This window comes from Glossina fuscipes, unplaced genomic scaffold, assembly GCF_014805625.2.
Source record: "Glossina fuscipes isolate IAEA_lab_2018 unplaced genomic scaffold, Yale_Gfus_2 26, whole genome shotgun sequence".
In the NCBI taxonomy this organism is placed as follows: domain Eukaryota; kingdom Metazoa; phylum Arthropoda; class Insecta; order Diptera; family Glossinidae; genus Glossina; species Glossina fuscipes.
Window position 1 is genome coordinate 657,359 of NW_023998421.1, and position 23,938 is coordinate 681,296.

At 32.9% G+C, this 23,938-nt stretch overlaps 1 protein-coding gene and 1 long non-coding RNA gene across 7 annotated transcripts in view; both read right to left on the reverse strand.

Annotated features, from left to right (window-relative positions):
• Nucleotides 1-11,636, reverse strand: part of LOC119635325 (protein PFC0760c) — a 53,926-nt gene extending 42,290 nt beyond the window's left edge. The window contains exon 1 of the mRNA XM_038030100.1: nt 11,506-11,636. Coding sequence (XP_037886028.1) covers nt 11,506-11,569 — 64 coding nt within the window. The 5' untranslated portion in view covers nt 11,570-11,636. The remainder of the gene's footprint in view (nt 1-11,505) is intronic.
• Nucleotides 11,637-11,671: 35 nt separating this feature from the next.
• Nucleotides 11,672-23,186, reverse strand: LOC119635326. Of its 6 annotated transcripts, none has more exons than XR_005247047.1 (2): nt 22,969-23,186; nt 11,672-11,930 (listed from the first exon to the last, which is right to left on the reverse strand). It is a non-coding gene; the product is annotated as an uncharacterized LOC119635326 (long non-coding RNA). The 6 variants fall into 6 exon arrangements; XR_005247046.1 differs by having other exon boundaries at nt 22,965-23,186; XR_005247045.1 differs by having other exon boundaries at nt 22,974-23,184.
• Between the last annotated feature and the right edge of the window lie 752 nt (nt 23,187-23,938).

Here is a 23,938-nt window from a genome sequence, read left to right on the forward strand (position 1 = left end):
AAAAAATTAAAAATTTCTCATCAAGTGTGCACAACATTTACAGTTTTCAATGAAACCTGAGTTGTTGTTGACAGAAAACAAAATATTTCGAGAGAAACTTCTTAACAACATTTCTATTGTAAATCTTTTCCATTTATATTAAGAGTGTAAGTATCTGTTATTAGTGTAAGTATTATTATCATCTTGACAGAAATGCATAATAATTTCGCTGAGAGGCAAATGTGAAAATTACTTGTATTTAACGTTAATTAAAAACTAAGTATGAAAATTTCATTCATTAATTAATAATAATTTAAATAATTTCTTTAAATTATACTAAAGTATTTTTGTTATTCATTAAAGAAATATTTGTATTAGGTTTTAATTCAATAGCTCTTAGCAGATGGTAGAATTTGTTTAAAGTTTTCTGAGTCATGACTGACTCACACCTCATTGTTCTCGTAAAATGTTTTTCATTTTCGAATTTGGTATCTGCTATGAATAACCAATTTCACTTACTCCCTATATATTATAAAACGGGATGGCTTTGAGACAATTTTTCCGACCGATTTTCACACTGAATTTCGATATTGGAATCGTAAGATGCCCACCTACCAATAATATACGGAGGGACAAATGGACAAGGCAGACTCATATATGAAATTTTAATTTCTCTCTTACTGTATAATTCCCAGAGGATTGGAACGGACCTTGGATAGTAGATATCATAAAATCATTGTTTATTTTCAAGAGAATTTATTTATCCTTTTAATAGGAAATGGCGCGATATTAACTTGTTCAGTCCTTTTATGGAAACCGGAAAAATGTGGTAGAGCAAACTACGTAAATGTGGTTTGTAGCCTTCTGATTTAATTTACCCCTCTCTATATTCCTTCTGTACTGATTTACATATCTTTGTGTTGCAGAAAATGTTAATAATCTAAAGCATTGAGGGGGCGCAACTTACTTTTTCCATTCTTTGTACAAATACAGTGTCACACCCACTGATTATACTTAAAAATTTGTCCTCTTGTATCTGCTGCAAGAAGAACCAAATTTTTGTAGTTTTTGAAAACAAAAACTTTCTCAGATTAAGCTTTATTGTCACGAGGACAATTCAGAATATTCTTAATACAAACCTGCATTAAAAGCGATTTTCAATGTTTCAGGAAAATGTTACGCAGATGGACAGAGAGATAGAAAGGCTGATGAACGGTCAGACAAGGCAAGAAGACATTTCTTAAATATATTCGCGTCATCTCCGAAGTCTCGTTTTGGGTATTTTGAACATATGGACAGAATAAATATAAAACACCGCACTTTGGTGATGGGTTAAAAAACAATTGCAATATACACTGAGGAAAATATTGAAGGAGAGTCAACTGCAATAGTGTATAAAATATATTTTACGAAATATTGTTTAACAATAAGAACGCGTTGCTCTCTTCTATAATATGCTCCATTTTTGCTAACTGTCAGCTATCAACACTTTACCGAACAAATAGTGACAAATACAAATCTTTCATAAGTTTTGTGACATCCCCTATAATATAATTTAAAAGCTATATAATGTTTATATTTCTCTACAATGCATCTTCTCTTCTTGTATGTTAATTTTTTTTTCTCAACAACAACACAATATATATACCCGTATAAATAGGACAATGTGTAAACAAATGCATTCCCCTTTGCATTGCATTTTATATTAGTTGTAGAAAAAATTTCCAATATTAAGACACTTCAATTTGACTTAGTACTTTTTGTTATATACATACACCACATACATACGAATGTTTCTTGTTCTAACCATATATATATATATATATACAATAAGTAAATGTAAACTAACCAATATGAATGAAAGCAGAGAACAACAAAAAAGAAGACAAACAAATCTCATCTCACATCTCTTGTGTTCGTTACCTTATTGATAAAACTCACACTTTGTTACTGATTGCAATTCAAACTGATAAAGTGATTCCAAATGAATTTTCTATTTTATATAGTAAATGCAAACAGACATTTAAACATTTATATGTATAATAAGAATACATTTTCCAGGGGAAAATGGAAAACACAACTACGGGTCCTTGTCACCATATGACGCATCTTAGGCACCCGTCATCCGAGAAATTAAAGTTAAGTTGTAATAATAAGCAGTGAAAGCCGATAGTTCGAGCTTTGTTAAGTGCATGAGAGCAGATTATAAGGGAGTTATTCTGATTAAGATACGCAAAATACCTTTCTCAACCGTTGATAATCACAATGTGAACTGTCTTGAGCATAAAATAGGCTTTAGATATTACGACGTAGATACCTTTTCTAATTTTTGAAAAAACCTGAATTTCAAAGAATCTTTCATCCATTTTCAGAACTGAAAATTCAAAATACATTTAGACATGGAGGGGACAAGTCAAATAGTTGGATATGTATTAGTATACTTATTATACCATTTACATTTTAAGAGAGATTAGATGTAAGAGGAAAATGACTAACCACTTTCAATTTACTACTACAACATTATAAGTTCGTTTTGGTTTAGGAGAGCGCACCACAGATGCTGCAGTATACACAATCCTTTTGATTAATTTCTTGCATACTTTAGCTGAACTAAATGTTGCCTACCATGTACGATGTACATTAACAAAACTCGGTGTTAAACTAATTAAATAAACAAACCAATGTTGAGAGTTCAATGTTGTATACATGCACGCACATACGAAAATTAATTTTTGTTACTGCTTTTGTCTTCATAATTAATCCAAAATATTTACTTATTGTGGCATGAGCATAACGCTGCTCAGTTTGTAAATAGCTTTAATTTCTTCACCTATTATTATTGGTATATAAACTATAATTTACTTATCCTTGTATCTGAAGTCTTTGTCTTGGACAAATTGTGTTACACATTAAAAGTAAATTTTATTTTATATAGTCTGCAATTAAGTTCCCTTTTAACCTATATTCTGCTAGTCGTTAGTTCTATCGCGCAATTTATTTAATAAATTAATCGGATATTGACTTAAATTAGTCTTCAAAGTTTGGAGGCTATGTGCACCATCTTGCAAATGTAGGAGCGAAGAAAATCATTGAGTGCCAGATCAAGAATGTTGGACCGAACTTGTTCTTGACGACTTAAATTTTCGAAAGCTCTCATTGGCATTGAGGGAAATGTTATGCTGCTTCTGCTTTGCTTTTTCTTACTTCCCCTCTTATAGCTTTTGGTAAGCCAGCAATTTAATTACACACTAAGCAAAGACGATTTTTTTTATATTTAGTTCGTCTATAGTTACGTCACCCCTGGTTTACGCAGAAAGATGATCACAACTTTCATTTCACTTTCAAAAGTTAACAACGCTCTACAGAATAAGCCTTTAGCGAAATATTAGATAAAAATTTTGATCTTAAGACTCAAGTCATTCTCGTCGCAGATCAGTCGAATAAGTTAATACTTTAGTTCGGTCCGAGCGAAACCACTCAAACCGGGGCATTGCTTTATTATTACTTTGTGTCACTTTGACGAGCAAATAAATTCGTAAAAGCCCTTCCTGGGTCTTGAGTGAGTTGCCCTGTCCCAACCCAGCTGTGTTTTCCCTTTCCTTTACAGAATTATTATTCTTTTGCTTCTATTATAGTCCCAAGTTTGGTCACCTTTTATAAAAACTCTTTGACGTAGCATGACTAGGAAAGGAGAGCGCACTGAACAATCAAGAATATTGTCACGATGTGTTAATCGCTCATATTTAGAGCGAATTTGAAGGGAAGTTTCAGTTAGCTATCCACGACATAAAATGTTACAAGAGCACGCTTGCTTTTGATTGCTTGGCTGCTACACCTAATTTTGACACGTACTTCAAGACATCGAATTCGTTTAAAAAGATAAAGCAATATTTTCGACTACACTGGACACACTTTCAAATATGGGCACAGGTGCCCGGCAAACAAAACAGAGAGTTGTTGTATAGGGATTAGTAGTCCCTCAGAAATATTGCTCATCGCGCAAGATGTACATTCTAACACATTCTTTGATAATTTGAAGACCGTACGCAATGCCAAGAGGACGATTGCTCTTTGAGGCAAGCTAGTCATCGAACGATTTTCGTAGACTTCCATATATAGCATGAACTGCTACTTAGCTAGTGCGTGTCCTAACAGCAGAAACAAATGGTAATCGGAAGGACGCATGACGTTCCACGTGGCCCAAACCGATTTTGTTGCAGGGTTGGATGAATGTATTTATGTAAAAAAATCATCTTGCGCTGCTTTTGAACAGAAAACGATTCAAATCAAATGTTATTGGTAGTTTTTGATACCAACCGTTCCACCAGACTTTAAAAACTGCTAACAGACCATACCCCCCTGTTCGTAGCAAGCAAAGAAGATCATCTTCCTGCAAAGCGATTTAAGTTCAGATTCAATGTGGATGGTATGTCTCTACGATTCTGGGATCTACCCATGATTTTTTCCGTCCGGAGTTCTCTTTCCATTCGCGACTAGAATACAATGCAAAAAATGCTCTCTTATCGTTCGTCAATTAATTGCGTTTTATTTAGCATAAAACCTGACCTTTTCGCTAGATATTAGTTTTATGGCTCCTTGTTGTTTCCAAAAGACCAAGTTAGACAACAAACTTTACCTGAGATATGTATGTCCCCTAAACGTAGCGCTAAGGCCATACCAGTTCACCTACTTAGTAAGTAAACAAAATTCGTCGATCTCCTAAGCGTTTATTTACTAAATTTGACTTTTTTTTTGCTAATGGAATTATATGAAAAACGTTCGTAGGCACAACAATATGCATAGAGGCGAAACGAACCTATCAATCGTAGTTTTTTAACCACTAATTTTCAAATCGGATCCCGTTCCCTTTGATCATGCAATTTAAATGAAAATTTCAATAAAATTTATTTACATTCAATTAGTCTCGTGTGCGATTTTGTATACATTCTAAATAGTGATACAACGCAATCAACAACAAAACGTTGTCAACACAATTTCGTATAAATATATATAACAGTAGATCCGATTACGAATTCAACATGAAAAATTCTATCTCATTAAATTTCTATAGAAATCATTATTAATATAAGCGCACACAACACAAACCATAAACCAAACATTTGTATGTTTTTTATTTTAGAAAAACTCTTACGTGAATTATTAGAAAAGTGAAGGGTGCTCTAAAAAATATTGATAATGAATTCTTGAGAAAAACACGCAGTAAAAGAATAACAATATTATTATTGAAAATAATGAAGCACTGTTGTTATGATGGTTGTAATTGAAGTTGGCTAAGGAAGACTAAGGGAAACGGAACAAGTGATTTATCCACCATTAAATTAAAATAATATAGAAAATAAAATAAAGACAAATATAATAAAACGAAACATTTTTTTTATGCAATACAATTTCTAATGTCGTTGCTGATGCTTTTGTCGAGATACTTGAAAAGTGCTTAAAATCGTGCAACTCAGCCAGAAGTGGCAGTCAGTAAGAACTAAATCAAAAATTTCGCTATGCTCCGTAAAAACGATAAGGATTATTTTTATTTTATATACATACATACATATATATATTTTTTTTTTTTTTTTATTTTTCAATGCTTTTGTGATAATAATCCGCAACAAGTACTTTTGGTGCTGCAAAGTCGAGAGCGTATTGACAACGAAAAAATTTTATATGAAATTTCGTTGTTTATAGTAAATCTCTCTGCATTTTGATGGGGATTGTATATGAATAATTTAATAGATTTAATATTTTTTTTATATTTTTTATTTTTTTTTTTTGTTATAAAAAAATTGTTAAAATTGTAATCCTCGTAAAATACGCTTTGCTAACGAAAGTATTGAGTCAGTTAAGCGCAAATATTTATTTCAAATTATGTGAAAAATAATGATGACTGAAGAAATTTATTTTAAAAAAAGGTAGCAACAACAACAAGAAAAATTAAGGACATTTGTTGTAAATTATTCTTTTTGTATGTTATCACCGGATTGTCGGCGGATGGGAAAAACAAATTTTAAAAGCAAAAGGATTTCTTTAACTGTGTAACGAGATCCCTGTAGTAAGTTAATTCAGTTTAGTTCTCGGGTTTCCCTGAAATACTTTGAACATAATAAGCTTGCGAACCAGCGTAGAAATGTAAGTGTACATAAGCCTGGTGGCGAGGCAAGAGAGATGACTATTTTGAAATTAGTTATTGTTATTACCATCGTCACAATGTTTGAAATGTGTACCTAAAACAGTACACGCGAAGAAGAAATATATTTTTCCTATTAAGACTAGACCGCAGAGTGCAATGTTTTTGTTTTAAAATCGCAATAAAAGCCATTTATTCGAAATTATCAATTCTTTTTGATAGCTACCGACAGCGGCGCAAAGGGCGTAGAAATGTCATCTACATATAACGTAATATCGGAAGATGTATATATAGAAATTTTTTTCGTTTTGCTAAATTTCTACCCTAATAATATATTTCGCAGAGAATAATTTTACACAAATTTTTGAGCACCAGAAACTTCATGCAATCTGAGGTCCTAAACATTTACATGATAATATTAATTATGGCTATATAACAATAGTTGAATTTACATATTTATTTAAAACACTTTTAATATCACTCTCACAAACTAAACAAGTAAAAATACTATGGTTGACCATGGCTCACCATTAAATACTCTACATCAGCCAAGAGTTATTCATATAACGACTTTTCAAAACAATGTGTCACCGATAACGTGATCCCATCGCAACTGTTCCGAGAGCGTTGGTCCTTCCGAATTTCATCAAAAATTTATGGAAAATTGCAACTTCTAGATTGAACCTAAAGCCTAGACAGACGGACAGGTAAGCTTAAATCGACTCTGAAAATGATTTCGAATTACTCAGTATAGCAACGATGGGTTTATGTCAAGTTCTTCAGGGTTTTACATACATCCGAACAAACTTATTATACCCTTGCAGCGCAAGCGGTGTAGGGTATAGAAAACTTTATGATTTTTTTCAAATTGTATAAATATTTAATCATGCATTTCACAGACTTCAACGTAAAATTTTTAGCTCGCTAATAATATTCCCTCTCTATCATCCTTTCGGCCACCTAGCCTTTTGGAAGCCAAAGTTGGAAGCAGTGCTATAGAAATCCGTGAATTTAGCGTTTGTATCCTGAATGCAACATTAATTCGAATAAAAGCTGGAAGCGCATCTTTTACGTTGACAAAAGATGCAAACCCTTCTATAGATACGTATTATACAAACGCGCACAAAAACGTCTCACATCTGCATAGCAATGACTGGTGATCTCATTTAAACAAGTCGCTAGTATTGAGTTTTAATGTGAAATCAATTTAGTTTCTGAGATGAATTATCTTAAATTTCAAAATAAACTCGCTTAAGAGAGAATAAACATCTCTCACGCTGCATAGAAAATTCGCGTAACCCGTGCTTGAGGCATAAACGAAAAGCTTTCTTAGCTAGAATTGCGGAATCTCATTTTACAATCAACTTTTTTAAACAGATAACTCACCAAAAAACGAAAAAAAAAAAAACTCTAGACTTCCTCATAAATTTTCAACTTTACCCTCGTACTTGTCATGGTTAAAAAAATATGAAAATACATATATAAATTATTTTTTGGTCATAATGTTTACGAAATGTGTACAAAGCCCTCCACACGAACCACGCACATGCATATAAATGTAAACATAAATAAATGCATAAATATGAAATAAACAATACGTAAATATTTATACATATATATGTATGTATATATATATATATATATACGTATGTAAAGAAAAAAAACAAAGATCAATTTTACATTCAGGTTAAGCGGAATTCTTCGACACTCCCCACCATCTGATTTATTATTAGAAATAGGAAAAATTTTGATAGTTCACGTGCTAATGTTTAGATTATATTCGGATTTAATGCGTTTCTTTGATTATCAAGATGTACTCATAATTAGATAGGAAAGTAGATAGCTCTCTCTCTCTCTCTCTCTTCATTAACTCTCGCTCTTCTCCCTCTCTATCTTTCTCTTTATTAATTCTCGTTGCGTTCTTCTGATCGTATCATTTGCATTAGCCTCTATTCAGCTTTTTAAAGCCTCGCATTTAATTATAGAATATTACAGATGACTCTTCACTAACTTTTAACAGAACCACTTTCGAAATCGAACTCCAACCCTGTTCTCTGAGAATATTCGAATTAACATACATGATGTAATAGTCTCTTGACAGAAAGACTAAAAAATGCAAGAAGAGCGTAATGAAGCAAAGAGAGAGGGAGAGTCTATACGTCTTAGAAATAATGTTCAAATTAAAGGGATGTGAAGATAAATTCGAATTCAACTAGCAAAGGCAACTATCAACTACCTTATTAACAGGCCTCTGTGAAGTAGTTAGGATGAAGATATGTTCGGATCCAAATTTGAAAACGTAAAATATTTTTGTGTACGAATTTTGAATATATATATATATATCTATGTATATAAAAGTACCTTTCAAAAAATCTAAAAAAATTCAAATTCTGCTTTTCGGAAAGGTGTTTACCAAATTCTTGTAATTTGGTGTGTTAGCATAAGCCGGGAAAATGAAAAATGGGGAAGAAGACAAATTGGCCAAACCAAAAAACTTCCACGTTATTCACCTACTACTTGCTTAATTTATTTGAAAGCTACTTTTTATATTTAGATTCATGAGGTGTTCGCAAATATATATTACGTTCACGTTTGACCGAATAGGCCAATCATACCTCAGTCTTCACTACTTAACAGATCTCTTCTCAGGTAGTTGGTAAGTGTCTTTGCTAGTTTAAGTCGATTACATCATATAAACATATTTGGTGAAGGGCAGTACACTAGTAGAATAGGATCTTTAATACGCTGTCTATACTAAAAAATTTCAGAATGATATTCGCGGCGATTCTGTGCTATTAAAAAATATAGCATTTTTGTTTGGTATATTCCTAAGGGGCGACAAGTAGATCCTACTTTTCAAAATTTAATCATTTCTTTTCTTCCCTTTCACTGCTTCTAAGAATTTTGGCAAATAGAAAATAAACGGCCTGACTTGATGAATCAATTTCGAACCTCAAAATACACACGTACGTACGTATTGATCTCCTTTTTTTGAGTGTTGCAAAATAAATGACAAATTTAGGTTACCCTCGTACTAAAATATATATAAAAAAAGAAAGACATATATTGCACATACGTTGCACATCTATGAAAAGTCATTTCAAATTATATGTGAATTGTGTTTCGCGGAAAATCTGGCGAATTTTGTGTTAAATGTTTAATGACTCTATTAATACCTTTGTATATATGTATTTACGTAAACATAACTATATGCGCAAGTAAGAGCAACCAAATGATATAAATACTCTACAGCTGCCTATGTACCGTCACAAGTGTCGCGACAATTTTATGTTTTATTTATGTATTTATTTATTTATTTATTAGTCTTTCTTTCTGCTTTTTTTTTGGCTTTCAATTTTCATCCATACTGTGGCGACAATTTTCATTTTAATTGCAAACAATTTACGAAAAATCATAAATTTTACTATGGATTCTTTTTTCTTTACTGCTGTCGTTCGTCCACCGACCATATCGGTACCCGTTCTTATATATATGTACGCTTGTATATGGTGACACAGAAAATAAATTGAAGAAAATTCTCAACAATTACTAGTGACTGTTACCTTTTGCAATAAAATCCAGTTGAAATTTATTATTATGATTTCTTTTTTTTCTTGCCCGCCCTCCCCCAGCAAGATATTAAAAATTTTCTTGCACTTTTTTTTTGCATTTCTTTTTTCGCTATTAAACTGAGTCAGCGTTGTAAATTTAATTAATTGTATGACTATTTGTTAATTTGACTTTTATATACTTTTTGCTGTTTTTTCTTCTTTTTTTTTTTTTTCTCAGAAATACCTCAAACTGATATGCATACATTGAACTCTGTATATGCTAAACGCACCTTGGACTTAAGGTGAAGGTTAGTGCAGCTGCATTGCGATAAGGCAAAGTAAAATAATCTATATCAAATATGTGAGTTTCAACTTGATGCAAAAAGTTTCCGGCAATATGTCGATGCTGTTAATAAAATATTTCAAGTAGTTATTCTAACGTCTATGCCAAGGCAAAGTGAAGAACCGCTTGAGAAGTTAATAATTTGCTGTGCATTAACCTTGAAATTACCAAATTGCTTTACGTTAAAACTGGAATTATGGAGAAAAATGCAAACAATACTTTTTAATTACACTCATTAACACATTATGACCTTGAAATGTTTCAGCATTTCATTGAAGTTTCACCTAAATAATGTCTATAAAAATATCCAAACGACACATTCCTTTTTAGTGATTGCCAATATAAGCTACTTATGCCCTGTCAGATACCCTGTCAGATGCCCTTTGATAACAATCGAAAAACCAAGCATCTTGGAAGCCGAAAAGAACAACAACAAATAAAAAGTTCATTTTATTATGGCCTAGAAATATTGCTTGCACGTGCGAGCTGGTCCTGTAGAGGCTGATAACTGCTAAGTTAAATAATTGTTTTCGGAAGAAAGTTTAAGCAAAGGTTTAAATAATCGTACGTAAAGCACCTGACATTTTACTGGGAAATGGAGCCTATATAGGCATATATAGCGATTGTTGAAGTGCATTCTGTACATTGAGCAGGCAATTGGCCACTTGGCAAAACAATTCTGTCTTTATGCGGTTTTTGCTTAAGAAATATACAGTCCGTACCTTGCGTAAAACTCTGGCTGGCTAAAGGGTCAATCTTTGGCTTAGATCAGTATCTAAACTTCTTCATATCAAGCCTTTTCTTTAGCTTCTCCAAATCGGAGATGAGCAGTCCAATCTGACAAACCTGTGAAATGTTTACTTGGACTTTATGCATCTAGTAATCTGATAGGCGTAGACTTTACAAAAAAATGTTATTTCATAACAACAGTACATGATCGAATTAAAACCGAATAATCTTCCTCATTCCTCCCTCCTTTGATAATAGGACGACGATATCACGCGGACGACGGTATTCACGTATCAGACAATTACAACGAGAGATATCTAGATCTGAAAATTTAGCTTGAACTTCTTTGTAAAACTAAACACTCACTAATCTCTGAGGTATCTGGGCTACCTCCTACCCACCTGACGAACGAATTTCACCCTCCTACTGTCAACTAAGTGCAAATTTTGGTTCACAGTACCAAATAGTCCGACCTCTTTCAATTAACACGCGTATAATAGGCGGCTAGAAGGTTAAACATGTTGCACACTACTTTTATTGAAAAATTTTTAAGCAAAATTTAAAAGTATATAATAAAATAAACAAAAGTATTCCCTCTTGCGCCTTGGATTGATTGAACAATCTTTATATCTTATTAATAGCTGGCATAACCTTTCGCATATCTTTTCCTGCCCGATAATTTTCAAAAAAAAAAATCATTTTGATGTAAAGCAAATAAAAAAAAAAAACAGAATTTATAAAAAATGCAATCGTGACCCACTTACCTGGTGAAGCCAAAGCAAGATTCAACGCCAAGGTAACAACGACGACAGCCAAAAACGATTTCATTTTTATTAAAATTTTTCTACAAAACTGATGTTTTAAATTTTATATTTCTTCCTTTTTTTTATTTTTTTATTTTTTTTTTTGAATTTTATTTCCTTTTATTTATGAATTTTTTTTTTTTAATTTCAATATTTTTTGGCACTTAAAGGAAAAAATTTTTTTTCAATCTGAATTCTTTACACACAAAAGTCGAAATGATATGCTTTCAGAATTTTTTACTTGTCTTTGCGCGTCCACAGCCTACTAGAGTTTGTGGAATTGTTGTCACTTTCAATTACAATTAAGTGCTGGTTGAGAATTTCAAAAACGACTCGATTGTGTGTATACGTGAGGTTACGTGAATGATGTTTTGAATTCTTTATGTCTATATAATTCCAAATGAATAGAATCAATAGAGAAAGAAATAATGGGTTTTTTTTTTTTTTTTTGCTCTCTGTCTCTATTCCATACATGTATACATGCCTGGGTATGAGTTATATGTTTTTCGTAATTAGCTGTGTGAGTTTCTTTCTGTTTTTTATTTTTATTCCAATACAGTTATTAAACAAATCGAAAATAAAACTTAATAATGACAAATGCATAGTAAACAACAACAAGTAGCTGCACTAACTAAATATTAGGAAATTTTGTAATTATTGCTTGTTTTTCTTTACGTCGCTTAATTGTGTAAATCGTGCCGTGACATTATAGTGAGCATACCGGCTCGCCTATGAGCCAATAGCAGGCAAGACGGGCAAAGAGATAAGTAGTAAATAATCTAAGCATCTGTCAACTACAATACCAAATCATATGTTAGACTCATTAAAGCGTTTGCAAGGTTTTGCATTAGTACCGTGAAGTACAAAATTTCATTAAAATCTTGTATGCGGACGTGCCTGGGGATAAACAGCCGTACACTTCTTAAAAAAAGGAGCATACAAAACTTTCAAATCACACAAGGATTGTCAAGAGTAGTTATACTAAATTGTTCTTGTTCGGAAACGGATTTAAATACACATAAGCAACTTCTGAAGAGATATGTTAGAAATCAGTAGATAAAATATTAAGCCGCCACGTCCAGTAGATAGTCACACTACCCAGGAAAAGAAAAAAATTTCAAGGAAAAAATTTCACTTTCCACATACTCTAGGCGATCCACAGCATTTATTAAGCAAAAAAAAAAAAAAAATTAAAAAAAATGATTTTCACTGTAGTTTACCAGCTCAGTTAAACCTAAAAGTACAAAATACTCCAAAAATGTATTCTGCCTGATAGTGATGATAGACATCCTTAGTTGAAATGAAATGAAATGAGATGAAATTAATGAAATTTGATGCTCTGCAATATGAGCCTTGTCAAGCTACTTAATATGTCTTCTCGAATAGTCTTCGAGTTCAATTAACACTAAAATAAGAAAGTATTCTTTCTAAGTGAAATGTCATCTAAGAATGTTGAAAATTGACGCTAGCATTAATCACTCTAACTTTCGCCTTTATTAGTCGATTATGTTCAGTTTTATCTCTTAATTAATTTTGTCCTCTTTTTTCACATGTTGTTTAGTTAACTTTGTTGCTTTTTGTTGCTTCAAATGTAAACAAAATACAAAATTAGATTAAATCTGACTTAAGTCGAATTTTTTTCACATACGATATTGATTGCTAAATAAAATAAAGAAATATCCATCCCTCTCATACGCATAAGATACCGTAGCCATGGCACACTTAACAAATAATTGCACAGAAAAAACAACTATGAATGTACATTCATTCACTGTGCCTTATACTGGAACTTAAGATCAAAGAAAGGTTTTTTACGCAAATATATCGACGTAGTCGAACTAAAGGTTATAAATTTGGGTCTCTTTAAGAAAAAGAAAAAGTTGCTTTTTGTTGGCTGCGGCCAAACCCATTAACTAACCAATTATCAGTCTTTTAATTTCATAAGTGGAATAAGCAGAAGTTTTACATCAACCTGGTTTCTTCTACATAAAGTTTCGAGGTCGTTCGTAAATGTGATCTCAATAAACTATTAGCAGAGAACAAGAGACAGAAAACACAAAAAAGCGCATAAAATCCTTTTGGAAGATCCTAAAGCAATATTGTATGCGATGTCGACGGCAATGTATTTACTGTTTTGCATGAACAATTACCCACGAGAAAGCTCCGTCCAAAGTGAATATTACGTTTGCTAACTTCTAACCAAAAACAACAACATGTTGGAGGTGCTTAGACGAAATTAAAAAGATTTTCTCATGTGCTATGTGACCTGGATGAAAAGTGGACACTTCATTGCACTTTAAAAACGAATCGGCAAGTCAGCCGAGTGGGGAACAACCGGCGAAAGACATCCGTAGCGAACAAAAACGCAAAAGTCGACTGGCAAGATATTTTGAGATGCGTCCGTATTTTGAAATGCGTATCGTATAATATTCACCCAGCAACTTAGAAGGAGCCAAAGGGTTAATAGTAAACACTGGTGCGCTTGAATGACGAAATTGCAAAAAAAAAGCCACTCTAATCCTATAAACTTTTTGAGCGATGTGTCACTTCCGCGAATTGAAAGCATTTCAAAAAACAAATATATATCGCGTGACGGGTGTAACAACTGTTTTAGAAATTGTGAAAGATGCTTTTTAAGAAAAGCTACTTAAGAAATGAAAACCAGCTTTAATAAATTCTTCAAAAAACAACTGCATGAAAACTTAATGCAGGAAAATTAATAATAAATTGTTTCGTTGAGATAAATTGAAACAAAGATGCCCAAAAAATTTATACATTCCTGGCTGGCTAGGAGTGAACGCATAAAAAACAAACTATAAATCCTAAAAATAAAAAATAAGTGGATATAAAAAAACAAAATATAGAGAATGACTAATGCAATCTATATAAACTATTACTGCAACCAAGAACGGAGGTAAATTATAACAAGTCCGAAAATTATATTCGATCATGACCGAATCTTTCGTACCCATCACTGTCTTAAAAATATGAAAAAAAAAGGAAAGGATATAAATTTTCATAGACGCGATTGATTTTCTCTATTTTCAGAGATTTATATGGTGTATGTGTTGTGCTTTAGGAGTAACAAAGTAAAACCACAGAAAGCAAATGTGTTCACAGTTTTTTTCGCATAGGCGCGTGCGCGTTGAAGGTGTGTCCTTTGACGGGTTGAGTCATTTTAAAATTTTTTTGGTACTTTGTAGGCGACATCTTTGAGAGGATACTTACTGCAGACACTACACAGTTGGGCAAACGGCCAAATAGACAGACGACCAGACTGACATGCTTAAGAGTATTCCGAACTTAAAACTGGTCAAGGATTTGTATACTTTATGAGGCTTTTCAAGCTTGCTTCTGCGCGTTATAAAGGTATTGAAAAACAAATTAAATTCTTACATTATAACAACGGATAGGCGAGTTCAATTTTTTCCATTTTTGCACAAATACTACGGCATCGCCCTTAGAATATACGTTCACATTTTCGTAGATTGATACACTGTAGTAACGAATAACAATGAAGGCGTGTCGTTCGATTGGTTTGATCCATTTTCAATACCAACTTGCATGCAAGAACTTCGAATCCTTCTGACCAAATGAATGTACTCCTCATCTTTCGGTGATGAGCATAACAATATTGTAGTCAAGCAAGGCTTGACAAGGCATTGCTTCGCCTAATACATTCACTTGTTAAAGGCGGTTCTTAATTTTCACCTATAATTGCAATTCCTATAGATAATGGGCTGGCTCTACACAACATACCTACGTGTTTCCAATTTCCTACGATTAACTTTTATGGCAAATTGTTGCTATGGAAAATGTCGCATGTTGCATCACAAAGTATTAAAGGATTTTGCCAAAAATCTATTCACGAGAAATCGTACACGAAATGGAGTCCAAAAAATTAGCCTATGTGTTTCAAATGTGGGTCAGTTACCATTTGAATCAAAAAATCTTCAAAGTTTTAAGCCTATAATGGTTTATTTTTTTTGAGAATTCTTAGATGTCTGGGTATCCAAGTAAAAAAAATGTTTGATGCAAATCTGCTACCGTTAACTTTTATATATAATCAATGTTATGAACCAATTTTCATCATAGGGCTTAGTTTTATGAGAAACTTTATGTCGGGTGGAACCTACATGTCTATATACTAACCAAATCTCATTTGAAATGTTGAAACGTAGAACTTTTTACCATATGAAGGATTAGTTTTCGTACCATCGGTTACATGGCAGGAGGTTTAACAAATATTACCCATGATCGAAATTTTTCATTGTAATATTTTGTACGAAGATTTGTCAACGCGAATAGTTGCCTGTGGAATGGTCGAAAAAGAGGTCCGATTCGAAACATTTTCGGTTCGGCGGTTGACCCTCATTTCATCATAATATCGCAAAAGCTGCGACCTGAAGGATGCAAAAATGTGTAGAAGCACAGGCAGACAGGCAAGAAATGATTCTGAATTGATCGGTATAGCGAAAGGTGAGTCCACCTTAAACTCTTCTACACGTTGCACATATTCGCACAAACTTAATATTTCCAAAAAACAAACTTAATACATCCAAAGTCCCAAACCTTTCAGATATCGAAAGCCAGTCATTTTAATTTGTTGAATCAGATTTTATACAACTTGTACTAAGTTCAGCAATGCGTAACACAAAAGAAAGATTTCCATTGATTTTTGCAAACTATGATAAAAAATCCGATTTTTGTGTACAATTCGTGTTGATAACACATTTCTTAGTAGTGTCTCACGTTTCATTTTTCTAATGTTATCGCTACAACTTTGTTTTTTTATGACATTTTTAAAACAAAAATACTTTGTAGAAAAATATTTTACTATTACCTTACGTGGCTTAGCTAAACCTGACTCAGACTTGCAAGTTGATAAAATAAAAAAAAAAAAAAAAATTCATTTAATTTTAATTACACAAAGTGAAACAAAGCAATTATTTGTTATTTTGGGAAATACGTAATGAACAATATATCACACTTTAACGAAGTACTTAGCAAGCGAAAAACAATTTAGATAACACTTGGAAAGAAACATCAAAAGAGGTTTGGCTTTGTCAAACTACTGATGCTAACGAGGAAAGGCGAAACCATCATAAAGAGCGTAAACAAGCTAATGTTTTGTCTTTGGGTTTATGATTAATTAAATTAAAAGACAACTCGTTGTTGAACATAAGTATTCTATGTAATACAGAATGATGGCGTTAGAGAACATAAGATTAATGTAGGGTTACTACGGGGCTCCATTTCCGTTTTCAAACCTCTGAAAATAGCATATGCGCCAAGTAACATACTAACGGTCAGCTTAATGGGAATCGAAGGATGAAAGAAATGTCCCGGTTTTTTGCAAGCCGTGCGCCGATATAAAGCAACCCGAAGACGACATCTCTCAGGCGAGAGCGAGATAGTTAGGATGACATTGTGATGATCAACAATGCATAAGAGTCCTTATCGAGATAGCGGGAAAGCGGTTCCAGAATGGCTTTAACCCCGATGCCCAGTCCGAAAAAAAAAAATTATTAACTAGACGGGTAGGTGTGGGCGATTAGCTCAAGAACTCAAATAAAAGAAAGTATTGTTGTAAAACATAATTAAGCAAAGCTAGGCAAAATGTTTTTATTTTTAATAGTAAGGTTCTGCGAATCTGGAAGTATAACATTATAGATACATCCCAGTTTGGGCACAAGTTTCCCAGTTGTTAGGGAAACTTGTGTGTTGTTGTAAACATTTCAAACAAATACGAATATCTACTGAAGACTTTAAAGGATTGATTAGATTTTATTGGAAGCTTTGATTTTTCAAAAATATTTTTAATATTTTGATGTACTATTGGAGAATGCTTTCGGTTTCATCAGCTCAACTTTTAGAGGTGAACTACGCAACCAGATCAGAATGGTGTGTGCACAACTTCAATCTCGCAAACGATATAACCAAAAATCTATACCGCCATCCATGCGAGAGCCATGCATGTTATTCCATTTATTTACTTCGCAATTGACTTATTACTAAGGCTGCAAGTTTTTACATAATTTCTTGTATATGTGTAAGTGTGAATCCAAATATTTCAACTAAAATTTAAAACCTTTATACTACTAACTATGATTCAACAATACAATAAACTTGTAACGAAAATCGTATTAATTTTAACGAAAACAACAACAGCAGCTAATACAATAGAATTTTAAGGTCAATGGTATTGAAATACAATCAAAAGCAATAAAATGAATATATATATATATATATATGCAGTAACAATGTATGCTTTTGCGTGCTGTTCATACATTTTAAATTAGTTATATAACCACAGAGGTACCTCCTGGGATGTTTGCATATATTCACACATATGATAAAACTGAGTTAGCATTATATCAATATAAATTGCCCGGTCTTAATGAAGTTGTCGACCGACCAACACACAATAATATGTAATTACTTACATATTGTGGTAAATGATTGGCTATATGCGTAATAACAGAATGCATAGAATGAATGGAACGAAAAGTCACAGTACCCGCATTTGCTTGACAAACACCTAAACGGGAATTAATTGCTTCGCAAAGAAATGATTCATAAGCAACTGCTGTTTATCGGAGATTCAAAGTCAGCCTCAAGTCAGCCTGTGGTCCACTTTCACATTCGAAAATAACCATTCATCTATAACGCCAAAGAATACAAGAACACGTTACTGTGGACGATCACATAAAGTGATAGTAATCGTCTGAAAAATTTTCACTCATGTGCAAACATACGTCCCATCCTTTATTGTTGAAAGTTTTTCCGGATGTATTCAACATCCAAAACGACTCGTGATACACTTACATTTTATTTCACTAATCAACTCAGAAACAGTTTTTAAGCCAATTTGAGTTTGTCTGTCCCTTTCTCTAGCCGCTTCCCTTGATGTGATTCTTATTTATTGTCATGATAAAATACCCAAAATTATATCCTGTTTCCATGGGAGATCTCACCTAGCATGGCGCTTGAAACTTGAACTGAAACTGCTACAAATTTAGGAAAATTAATTTTCCTTCCAAAGATCTTCTTCACCGGGCATTTTTAAAAATTTGTCTTTATTGCCATATAAAGGCTTAGTCTTCACGGCAATCCTTATGTGTGGAAAGATCCGTAAAAAGGAATCATGTGCTCCGCATATTATATAGTCCATCTCTATAGACTATATTACAAATCCGGCATTGAAGCAGTTGTGCAGAAGTAGCTTCGAAATATTATCCCATCTGATCTAAGCCTTTTACATCAATTTAGCATATTAGGAAAATTATCGGTTAGCATTTCTGGTAGAGAATTTTTGAAAATCGCATATTATCGCTATTTGAAGACTGTTTCGCAATGAGCAATGAGTGGAAATGACTTGAGGAATCGGCCCTAGTAAATTCCAACACAATATGTCAAATATCCGCAAGAATAGCTGAACAGGTACGAATTGCGACTGCCAAGCCATTGCTCGCGGGCTCAAATCTCAGACCTGCAGTATTTACTTTCGCCGTAGCTATAGTGAATGTTCATTCGGTCTAGGCATAGCATTTGCCGATTGCGCACATCCTCACTTAGATGCGGTCACTGTCTAACGGGTACAGGGAGCATTCTCAAAAAAAAAAAAAAAAAAAAAAAATTGCAAGCTATAGCTTAAACACGAAGACATGAACAGGCACCGACTGACAGTCCAGCTTGAATCAATTTGGGAAATGTTTCGACATAACAGAAAGTGCATCGATTTTAAGTCCTTTTAAACGTGCGCCATATATCTCTACAAATTTAATATTCCAAGTACCACAAGCACGGTAGGGTATAACGAAAGAAAATAATTAGAATAAACCGCATGCTATGTAATTAATTTAAATCTCACAGAGAATGCAGTCTCGGGACTTTCCATCCCATGGAATATGCATATATATTTGACAAAATTAAATATGCCTGAGTATAGATATCTAAAGGTATAGTAGGGGTAACTAAATTGAATCATTTGCATACATTCTCACTATGTAATGCTAACACATAGACGCTATCATTTGTTATAGTTTTTTTTTATGATTTAAGTCTATTAAGCGACTAAAATGAGAAATTTTATTATTATGCGGGTGATTTGTTGATTTTCTCGTTTTATAAATTTTGCTTGGGCTCGGTTATAAATTGCATGCGAGTAGACCTAAGTCACGGTAATGATTAGTTAAATAGGTTTAATAAACTTTCACTGAAACCGAATTAATGAATGTTCTCATACACGTTCAATAAAATATACAGGCAAAGTAGACCTTATAGTTTTATCATTAGGGCAATAATGGCCGATGTTGTTGTCGATGAATGCACAATTTGCTACCATTTTGTTAATAATAACACTATTAAGCTGTAATAGTAAGAGTTTGTAATATTATGCGAGAATTGTGTTGATTTATTTATTCTGAAAGTTTCTCTAGGATATTATAATACTTATGTGGTATGTCAAGTCTAAATACGAATGGATCGAATTTCATAAACTTTAACTAACACTTTGTCCAGACATTTTATTGCTGACATTGGTTTATAACATTATGAATGCCTTTAATGCTGCAGGAGCTTAATCCTGTTATTTATTGGCAAGGGAGAGGCAATATCGTAAGCCGATCAGAGCAGTTTATAATGCATGATAATCTTCGGCTCCCGCCATACGCAAAACATTATGTTAGGTGGCGCCAATACGTTTTTGGCACCATTTGTTTACCTTGCGCTGCGATGATTTCCCATCTTACTATCAAATATGATGCCCCTTTCATCGATTTTTATCTATGTCTTCAAAGATTTCGTTTTAGCTCCACCAGCGATGCACAGATGGAAATTTGATTGATTCGATATTTGACGGTTATATGGATGTGCTGACCAAACGCTGACATTTCTTTTATATCGGAATGGTTTAAAAGCCTGCATTAATCAAATTTTAGATCATCAATTTTAGATAAACCGAGTTTATTGTTATAATCCCTGCCGAAGGATAGAAACATATTGAAAAAGCTTCCGGGACATTAAAAATATATGTTCTATGTTGTAGACATATGTTGTTCACTAGCATGGAAATTTGAATTGCATATCCGTCGGCCTGCCCGTACAATATTTGTGGTTAATATACTCCTGACCGCAAGTTTTAAAAACATCGCCTTGAAAACCCAAACTTTTTCCGTGATTGTTTCAGCATTAAAAATTGACCAAATTGTTAACACTTCCACATTAAGGCATAAACTGCGAAAGCCTCTTTTTTCGAAAGCCTGCTTTGTGCTTATGAACTACGACGATGAAAATTTGCTATTTGGTATACTCTCCAATTGTTCTCCCAGCACTTGTACAAAAGTACTTTCGCGATTGGTTTTCTTTTTTTCATTTACTTTGAAAATTAATTTAAGTTAAACTTAATGATTTTTTTCTTTTTATTTAGTTCTTCTATGCATTTTAATCCTGTATATGTCCAGAAAAGTCCTAAGAGAAACCCTTCACATACCTACTATATATAGTATCGAGCAATATTAGTATATATTACGAAACAGCCTCATTACCTAACTATTTTTAGAATTTTAAATATTTAGATAATTATTTCCTACTTGTATCTAATCAGATGATGGGATTATTACCTACATAGCTAATAATGTATTGAAGCAAAGATATAGAAAAAAAAAAACGTTAATAACAGTTAAAATTATCGAAGATAGATGGATAGATTTGTTAAAGCGCTTCTGCTCGCCCGTCATAATAGTTTCATTAGTTTTCATATCGTTTTCTCTGACCTTTGATGCAGTCAATGAAATCGTGATTTATATAATTTATAGTTTAGAAAGCAATTTTTCCTTACTTTATGATAATACGGGAATTTTTTAAAATTAAAAATTAATTATTATATCCTACCATGTCAATATTACGTAAAGTTTATCATACCATATGTCGCGACAATTAAAGCTGATCAGGCAGACCAATAAATCAAAGTAGCCTTGTTCATCTGCTCATTAATGCATTTGTTTTTGTGAAATTCTTAAGGTCATTGAAATTGATTTCAAAAAATACTTGACGTTAACACTCTTACATACCGTCAGCAAATGAAATATTGAGATAATTAGCCGTCGAAATGTTGAAATAATCTCGACAAGTACACCGGAATGTTAAATATATCTTCTAGAGCAAATTGCAATTTGTGTCTAATGTTGATGCGAAGCTCGCTTGTTTACTTCTCCTTTAATTTGCCAGAATTCGAAGTTCGCTTCGCGTTATTTATCAAAGCGGTTAGTAGTAACGTGACTTCTAAACATATATCTTCCACAACGCGATTGTTATTAACATCAAAAGTCGTGACGGGTAGTGTTAAGCAATTAATGCAATTTTTATATCATTTGCCTGAGAGCGAACTTTCAATACCTATCATTTCAAGTAAATACAGAGAAATGAGTCATCTTTCTATTACTTTTCACTCTGTCGAAGTACGGCTTTAAAGCTTCCACTCGGTATATGAATTTTCCTATCAATTTTTGAATTGATTGGATTGAAGTGTACTTAAACTAGACTAAACTGCGTTTAATGCTATGTCAAAATATTTGATATTTCTCTTTTTTTAAGTTGGAAGTGCTCCGCTCCAGGCTTCAGGGCAGATGCTTACATCTACACGTAAAACATATAATAAAAGCTAGATATTGTGATGAGATGACTTTGAAAAGCAACCACATGGAGATTCATCTATGAAACAGAATTCATGCAAGTTATTGTGGGCTGCAGAGCAAAATGATTTTGGAATCTAGTCCAAAATGAGATTTCCCACATTAGCTTTACTCTAACGGCCACAATACTAACGATCAATTTTGAAAATAGAGATATGGCCGCCACAAACAGATTTAGTGCTAAGAAAAGCCATTGTCTATTAAAAACTGTACATAATATTAAGCTAAAATTTTAATTATCTAAGCATTCAGTAAATAAATGACCCTAATAGACGAACAGACACACTTACGTGGAATAAGAAATCTAAAGTACTTTGCGATGGTAATCTCAATAACAAATTTCCGAAAATATATAAAATCTTTTAAGATGAGTATATGTTATAAAAGAGAATACGAGGAATTCGCGCATTTCTTGTTTCTTCCGTAAACAACACTCACACATACACACATCCATGCAGATGAAAACACGATGCAAGATAATTACCGTAAAGTGCAATAAATTAAATATATTTATTTACTTTAAAATTTACACGTCTCTCTTGGAGAATTTAGAAAATAAAAAAAAAAATTAAAAATAAATCTAAAGAACGTGATGTAGAAAATATAAAAAACAATTCGCCAAAGCAATTAAAGCAACGTATAATATACGTGGAACAACAACAAAGCACTTAAAAATATATTATAGACATATTCTTTTGAATGATTAAATCAAGCACACACACGCACACACATTACCGTCACGTCAAACTATTCTTAAATTTCACAATCCAGTAACAAAACATAAATTTTTTAAATTTGAATTAAAATTTCATTCCCTTTTCGCCTTGACAATTTTCGCGTTCCTTAAGAGAAACATACAGGTTTATTACGATATCATTATATTGACGCTTTTCAACTAAACCGTTGCGTATAAATTCTGTTTGATTTTATATCCATTCGCTGATACTTACTGTCTCTGTCCATTTAGCCTTTTGCCTTAGTTAGGCCAGCATAGACTCAACCAAAAACAAAATAAATATAAAAAATAAAAATAAAATTAAATAAATAAATATAAATAAACGAGCCAAACTAAGCGAGAGAATGAGAGGAGACGCACCAATTGAGGCATACCAAAATACAAACATATGCAGATACATTTATGTAAAAAACGGAGAAGAATAATATCGAACAGTAAAAGATCTCTCTTACTAGCCCCCGCCTCCCCCTCCCCCCAACCCCCTCGCATCGTTAAATCATGTGGGCATAAACAAAGTGAATAGAAGAAGATCAGCGCAGAGTGATTTTTTCACTTATGCATAAATATATGTGAAAAAAAATATATGCATATCTAAATATATGTAGAAGCATGGACATGCTAGTAGTCTTCCCTTCTATGCTCACGCATAAACAACATTAACTTAGGTAATGCTTATTTAGCGTTTTCATAGAAGAGACTACAAGGGAATATAAATAAAATTCTATATTCTGTATATGGTTTAAGTGAAACGAGAATTATTCCCTTTTTTTCTTACCTCTCGATGTCTATAAACACTCTACAGCAGAAGAAGAGAGCAATCCATCTCTGCAGTGAAATACGTAGGTTCCTTGCGATCAGTTGTTTATGGCCCATTTTATAGCCGATTTTCGATGGACATTCTGAAGCAACAAAAAATTTGTACATGTACATATGCAAACATGTTTACTACAATTTCCTTGATCAG